The sequence below is a fragment of the Crocodylus siamensis genome, chromosome 6, assembly GCF_052110815.1.
Source record: "Crocodylus siamensis isolate JL-2025a chromosome 6, ASM5211081v1, whole genome shotgun sequence".
Classification (NCBI taxonomy): domain Eukaryota; kingdom Metazoa; phylum Chordata; order Crocodylia; family Crocodylidae; genus Crocodylus; species Crocodylus siamensis.
Genome location: NC_143400.1, coordinates 13537094 through 13544086, shown reverse-complemented (window position 1 = coordinate 13544086; position 6993 = coordinate 13537094). Strand labels below are relative to the sequence as shown.

The 6993-nt window shown below is 59.6% G+C and overlaps 1 protein-coding gene across 1 annotated transcript; it reads right to left on the bottom strand.

Annotated features, from left to right (window-relative positions):
- Nucleotides 1–825: 825 nt before the first annotated feature.
- Nucleotides 826–6508, bottom strand: LOC149861151 (ras-related protein Rab-11A-like). The gene is made up of 5 exons (XM_090052266.1): nt 6372–6508; nt 2976–3171; nt 2546–2739; nt 2179–2259; nt 826–1782 (listed from the first exon to the last, which is right to left on the bottom strand). The coding sequence occupies exons 1-5, from the start codon at nt 6409–6411 to the stop codon at nt 1643–1645; spliced, it is 651 nt and encodes a 216-aa protein (XP_089908392.1). The 5' UTR covers nt 6412–6508; the 3' UTR covers nt 826–1642.
- Between the last annotated feature and the right edge of the window lie 485 nt (nt 6509–6993).

The following is a 6993-nucleotide window of genomic DNA, read 5'->3' as shown; positions in this document are numbered from 1 at the left end:
GGCAAGAAGGCGGCTGTGTTTTTGCAAGCTGGCTCAGCGCACAGTCCAGCGCCGTCCCGCAGCTCTATGCAGAACTGGGCATGGCCCCCAGCTGAAATGCGGCTGCCTCTGGGGCACATGTCTGTGCCATGCTGTGCAACCATTCAGGAGCCTGCCTGTGCCATCTGAGGACCTCCCCTGGCACCGTACTGGAGGGGGAAGGGAGCAATGAAGCCACCTGAACACCCCGGAGCTAGGGCGCTCTGGAGGTTTGACTCGTTTGAAGCCACTTCGGGTGCCCGTGCACACGGGCTCCCCATAATTGCAGTGACTGGTACTATCTAGTGGCATCCAGCAGGTACGACGACTCCAGTACCCTGCAAAATCATTGCCTTAGCAGGGCTTGGGATGGAGAAGAGACATTTCTGCTTGCACCCCAGGAGCTGGTCCTAGGGTGAAGCAGCCCAGCGTGCCGCCAACCTGGGCCCAGGGGTCAGAGCTCTGCAGGGGACTCACTTTGCTGAGCTGCGGTCATCAGGGGCCAGCGGGCACCTCCACTTACTGCAAGCCCCAGCTGCCGGAGTCATGTGACGTCGGAGAGACTCTCTGCTCCAGACTGCCCATCTGACACCGCCCCCCAGATCTTTCCAGCAAGGGCTTGCCCTTACCCTTGCCCTGCCCTGCTCCTTCCTGCAACCCCCTTGCGTCTCTCCACAGAGAGGATAACAGCTTGCTACTGCCCCACGGCTTGTGTCCTCAATACTGAAGTTCCCAGAGTTCAGACTAAACAAACTGGGGTGCCCTCCCCGCCCAATCCAGTGCAGAGAAGGGGCAGCAAGGGAAGGAGCAAAATCCTTTATTTAATCATGAACAAACTTCTGACATCAGCACAACACCCAGCAGCACAAGGTGTAGGAGGGAGTGGGGGTAGGAAGCAACATGTCCTGACATAAAATACATGTCTGCTTCTATCCCAGGATAAGTCGTTGCCTCAGTTGGGGTCAGACCCTGGCAGGGGGCTGAGACCTGGCCCTGGAGGCATCCTCTGCTGTGTGTGCTGAAGAATCGATCACTCCAAAACAGAGTCCCCTGCCCCCCACACCTTGCCCCAGTGGTGATCAGCGACTGGCGAGGGTGCCTATTTCTGTTCTCAGCTATGGTGTGCTGGGATCAAGCCAGCCTCTAGCCCAGGAGCAGGTGTAAAAAGTGCACAGGGCTCAGCCCATCAGGTAGGTCCGATAAAGGAAGCTACAACCCGGCTCTAGCAGGTGCAGACTCCAGCCAAGGGCACCCCCAGCCCACCCCATCCCCTCAGGGCTGGGGTGCACCAGGCCTTACCCATCAGCTGCTCCATGCTGGGCTCTGGCCAGAAGGGGCTTGGGAGCCCAACAAAGGGAGGAGTAGTGTCCCCTGCCCCCCCATTTTGTGTAGGACCTACAAAAACTTGACCCTAGCAGCAAGGAAGAGGAAAGCATCTTCTGGGAAAGAGCATGGTTGCATTTCCCTAGGGCCTCTAGTAAATACGGAGATGCATGGGGCAGGAGGAGGACAGGACCCGGGACATTGGAAGAAGAGAGCGGCACACAAGCTGTGGCCTCCTCACCATGCCTGGGGCAGGACTGGGGGTCCAGGCTGCCCCCTCGCTGTCCCAACCCTAGTGGGCTCAGATGTTCTGGCAGCAAGGTGCCTGCTTGCCCTCTTGGTGGGTGGGCAGCATGTGGATGGGCTCAATGGTGGTGCTGGGCCCCAGCTCCAGCTCTGACTGTCCGGCCATCTGCTTCTGCGACACGATGCGGTAGATCTCTGCAGGGCGGAGAGGGTGGTGAGGTCAAGGGGGAAGCCCCCAGCCCTGCCCCCCCTGCAAAGCCAACAACCCATACTGGTCCCAGGTTGGGTTTGGCAGAGGGGCACACTCAGCAGAGCCCCCCCTTCCAATAGCTATGACTTAGTAGGAGCTGGGGAAACTGAGGCACAGAAAGGCAGCGAGTCTAAGAGAACCCAGGCATCCTGCCTCCCAGGTGCTAACCACTCAACTGCCCTTCCCTGGGCGTAGAGCTGGCTTGGACCCCAGCCCACCAAGCTCCAGCCTCCCCCATCTTTGGAGACCCCTGGCCACAGCCCCCTCCATCCCCCTGCAAAGGGCCCAAAGAGGGAAGGGAGGCAGGGGCAGGTTGCCCAGCTCTGGCCTCATGGACTCACCTGTGAGGATGTTGTGGAAGGCCGTCTCCACATTGGTGGAGTCTAGGGCTGACGTCTCGATGAAGGACAGGCCGTTCTTCTCTGTGTGGGGCACAAGAACGGGGCAGGAGTCAGACAGACAGATGGATGCATGCCTCCAGCTCCCACTATCCCACCCACTCCCCACTGGTGACCTCTAGGACAGCCTGACCCCCCCGTGCCCAGTGCCTGGAGCTGGGAGAGAATCTCCGCCTACTATACAGGGCCCATGACACATGGTAGGGCTGTTCCCTTGCTACCCAGAAGGTAGCTACACAGATGCCCCCGAGGTTCCCAGCTAGGAGGGGGATGCCAGGGTGCAGCGAGGCAGAGGGTCAGGGATACGGACCTGCAAAGCTCTTGGCCTCATCGGTGGGCACGGCGCGGAGATGCCGCAGGTCGCTCTTGTTGCCCACCAGCATGATGACAATGTTGGCGTCGGCATGGTCCTGCAGCTCCCGCAGCCACCGCTCCGCGTCCTCGTATGTCAGGTACTTGGCGATGTCATAGACCAGCAGCGCGCCCACCGCCCCCCGGTAATACCTGCGAAGTGGAGGGGAGGGGGTCACAGGCTGCCCAGAGAAGAGGCAGGGGGGTAATTGTGGGCAGGATTGCTGGGTCCTCTGCCACTGAGTCGGTGCAAAGCCCCCGATGTGCCTCAGTTTCCCCCTCCCCATGCACACAGGCTTCTCCCTGAAGCAGCTGGTGCAGCCTGTTCACCATGCTGTTCCCCACCCCAGAATCAGCTGCATCGCAGACCTGGGCAGAGCCTGACTCACGCTGAAGTGATGGCCCGGTACCGCTCCTGCCCGGCCGTGTCCCAGATTTGCGCCTTCACGGTCTTGCTGTCCACCGTGATGCTGCGGGTGGCGAACTCCACGCCAATGGTGCTCTTGCTCTCCAGGTTGAACTCGTTGCGGGTGAAGCGTGAGAGAAGGTTGCTCTTCCCCACGCCCGAGTCCCCTATCAGCACAACTGTGGGGGACAGGACAAGCGTGGGTTAGTAGCTGCCTGCATTGCCGGTGGCTCCGGGCAAGGATTAGATGTGGGAACCGCCCCGCACCCTGCAAAATATGGGAGACCACCCCCAATCTTCCCAGCAAGGAGCCAGGCGTGGAGGGGCTGTGAAGCTGAGGCTGGGGGTGGGCAACGGAGGCACCAGGGGCTGGATAGTCTCACATCTGGGCTCAGCTGCTCTTCTTTCACGCCCAGGAGACAGGTAACATTGTGGCCCCAGTTGCCCATCAGCAGGTGTTATGGGGAAGCAGCCATTTCCCCCCACCCTGCTGTCCGAGGATCGCTGTCACCATTAGGCCGCATTGCATCGTGAATGCAGGCTGAGCAGATGACAGCTGGGTATTGCTGCACGGCTAGTGGAGCTGCTCTGTGTTTGTGGCAACAGGGTCCTGCAGTCCAGCTGCCCCCATCCTGCCAGCAGCGCAAGCTCCCACGACACCAAGGAAGCTGCCCATGTAGGCGGGAGGCTGTGGCCTGCCCCAAAAGGATCAGGGGGAAACTGAGGCACGGGAAAGGAGAGGGGCAAGTTCTCTCCTCCAGCTGCAATGCTGCCTTGTGTGATCTTGAGAGATCCCCAGAGCCTGCTGCCTCCATCTGCAGCACCCCACAACACCCATGGTCTTATCCTCACCAGGGACCCTCATTTCTCAGGCACCAATCAGGCTCATCAGACCCTGGAGGTGTGCAGGTATCCCACAATCCAACCTGCTGGGAGGCAGCTCAGAGCATCCCAGGGCCCCTTCTGCAATGCCCCCTGCCTCGGCCAGGCCAGCTGGATGCTGCAGGGAGGCAATACCGCCCACCGCGTGCTTGGCTTTCAGCTCTGAGCCTTCTTGTTCATGTCCCCCCAGGGTTAAAGGGAGTCTCGCTGAGGACCAAACTCCTATTTGTGCCAGAGGAGGAAACCCCAGTTCGGACAAGGGAGAGAGAGACAGGTCCAAGAGCTCTGGTTTCTATGCTACTGCTTGGGCCATGCCTACAAACACCAGGAGCAGAGACCCTTATGCCACCCAAAAAGGACAAGGGCAACTGGAACCAGTTTGGCTGGAGAAAGGAAGCAAATCTTAAGCTGTCTGTGAGCAGGGGAGGTCTTATCCCAGCACCAGTGCCCACAGCGCAGCAAGGCTTCTGCCTCAGTTTCCCCTTTCTAGGGCAGGGACAATTGCAAGCATTAATTAAATTGCTTTGCCAGGGCCTGTGAAGTCAGGAGGGCTGAGGTCAGGGCTGGGCTGTAGCAGCTTCTAATAGGAAGACCAGGGGTTTGGCAGCCTGGAAAATAGACTAAAGGCACCCAGGGGATGGCAGGGACCAGCTACACTGGGGCTCAGATCCTCCTGCCACTGAAATCACGGCCCCAGTGCCTGATGGGAAGGAGAATCACCACTTGGTGTTTGCAGTATAGGGACTGTGACACTTAGTTAAAGAGTTGCGCCCCCATCCCAAAGTGGGGAACACACCCTCCCACTCCAAGATGTGCTGAGAGAAACAGAGATGAGAAAGGCTGGGAGTTTCCTCCTGTAAGGAGCTCAGCGATCCTGGGTTTGAGTCCTGCCAGACCCAGCACAGAAGCAGGTCACAATTCCCTCCAGGCCTCACCGCGACAGGGGGATGCCCGCGTTTGCTAGTGCCAGCAGTGAGGACAGTGACGGCCCCATGCTGGCTCAGGAGGGCACATGGGAGTAGGGGATCCCCACCTGCCCTTGACTGTGGGCCACAGAGCAGCCCAGCTGGCCTGGCAGCATTTTTGCCTGGGTGGAAAGAGGCCCTTGCGGGGCAGGGACGCTGGGGTTCAGGCCCCACCGGCTCCCAGAGCAGCACCGCAGCACAGACCGGTTTCCCAGGGGCCGCGGGCTGCACCAGGAAGCTGAATTCGCCAGGGCTGTTGGCAGGGAAGTGTCTGAAAGGGAAGGTGAGTCACCAATGACTTCATCCCCGCCCTGACTCGGCAAGGTTTTCAGCCCAACTTGTCCCCTCCCTTGACCTGCCTGCACCAACGTACACGGGCCCAGCCACCCGGAGCAGGCAGAGAATCCCCAGGCACTGACAGCAGTATGGGGCTTATGACACCCTCTTGCACCTGCTCCACTGTGAGCAAAGATGTGGGTGTTTTTGCAGGGATGTGGAAGAGGACATTTAACGCACACACTTGGCATGGAAGAAACCACCCTGGGGTCCTCCCTGAGGGGCAGTAGGAAGCAAAAGACACCCCCCCCCCCACTGCCTCATCCCCGCTGATCTCAGAGCTCGTCACAAAGCTCCGCACCTTCTTTGCAAGCTACACGGGAAACCAGCTGCATAGCCAGGTGCAGGAAGGGAAACTGAGGCACAGAGCTGCCTCGCCTGAGATGATGCCGGCCGCAAACAGAGCCAGGAGCAGAAGCCAGGCGTCCTGCCTCACCGGGCCGTGCGTCAGTCATGTGCCCCCGTCCCAACATGGACGCCTGTGCCGCAGGTGGCATCACTTCCCCTTCAGGATTGCTCACGTCAGGGAGAAACCCCACAACCCCTCAGGGATGGGGCAGGGACGGGCAAAGGGATCAGGGGAATGGGAGAAAGGGAAACCAACTCAGCAGCACTCTGCCGGCGTTTTGCCTGCCTCCCACTCTGCTAGACTCCTTACCCCTTTCCCACCCCGGACACTTGTCGTATTAAAGCCGCAAGAACAAATACCCCCCTGCTCCCCGCCACACCATGCCCGTACCATGGGGAACCATGCGGAGGGCTTGGGGGGGGTCAGGACCCAGCCTCCCCCCATTCAGGCTGCAGTGGGAAAGGGAGCAGGAGCTACAAGGCTGCCCGCGTCCAGCCACTGACATAGAAGACCCATGCATGCACCTTCACGAGGAGCTGCTGGGGCAGAGAGATATCCATACAGCTCCTGGCACACCTCGATGCCTGGCTAGCAGGGGCCTCTACAGCTCCAGCAGCAAACACCCTCTTCCCATTTACCCCCAGTCAGCATCAAAGCTGGGCTCAAAAAAGGCCTTTGTAACCCCAGCATCAGCAGCTGGGCCCTCCAGCCAGGCCCCCAGATGCAGGGCAATCCTACCCCACCCGTCTCAATGTCCACTGGGAGCAGGGCCCAGCGCGCTTGGCACTGTACAAACCCAGAGCAAAGCGCCCACCATCTAGGCCAGGTTGGGCTGGGCAGGACTCACTTTTGAAGAGGTAGTCATACTCATCATCCTTGCCCCGCATCTTGCCCAGTGCTGCCGGCCGCCCTCCGCACTGCACCCAGACACCGGTCCCAGGTGAGCTCACTGCTCTGGGATTTCCTGGGCACCTCTAGGTCCACCCCACCAGTGCTGGGGCAGGGCTCTGGCACGTTTCCTATTGGTGCCTGACACTTCCTCTCTCAGACAGATTGGCTGGCGGAGCTGTCCATCACCTGCCAAAGGGCTCACCTGGCACAGGTATGTGGGGTGGAGCTTGTATTGAGTTCTTAAAGGGACCGTGTTTCTCTTAAAGGGTTTGATGGGATGTCCTAGCTCTCTGCTTCATCAAGAAGCTTGTTCAATCTGCCTGCTGTCTGCTAGGCCCTTTAAGCATTTAGGGTGGGGTGTGGGCCACACGGCTGGGCTTGGCTGGTAGGGTTTCATGTGACTCTATGCACACAGTGACCTGATTATTGTGTTGGATGACTCATCCACATGTCTTGTCCCCTCCACTGCTAGCATCTTGTGGGGATTCTCCTCTAGCTCAGGCAAAGCACTGGGAAGCTCTGCTCCAGCTAGGCTGTGCGCCATAGCTCCAAGCAGCCCCGTAGGTGCCTGCAGGTGT

Coding starts and splice junctions, on each gene's coding strand:
- LOC149861151 (XM_090052266.1), bottom strand. CDS start 6,411: ATGCGGGGCAAGGATGATGAGTATGACTACCTCTTCAAAA. Junction 2,740..2,975: donor TACCGGGCCATCACTTCAGC/GTGAGTCAGGCT, acceptor TCCACTTCGCAG/GTATTACCGGGGGGCGGTGG. Junction 1,783..2,178: donor CTTCCACAACATCCTCACAG/GTGAGTCCATGA, acceptor TCCGCCCTGCAG/AGATCTACCGCATCGTGTCG.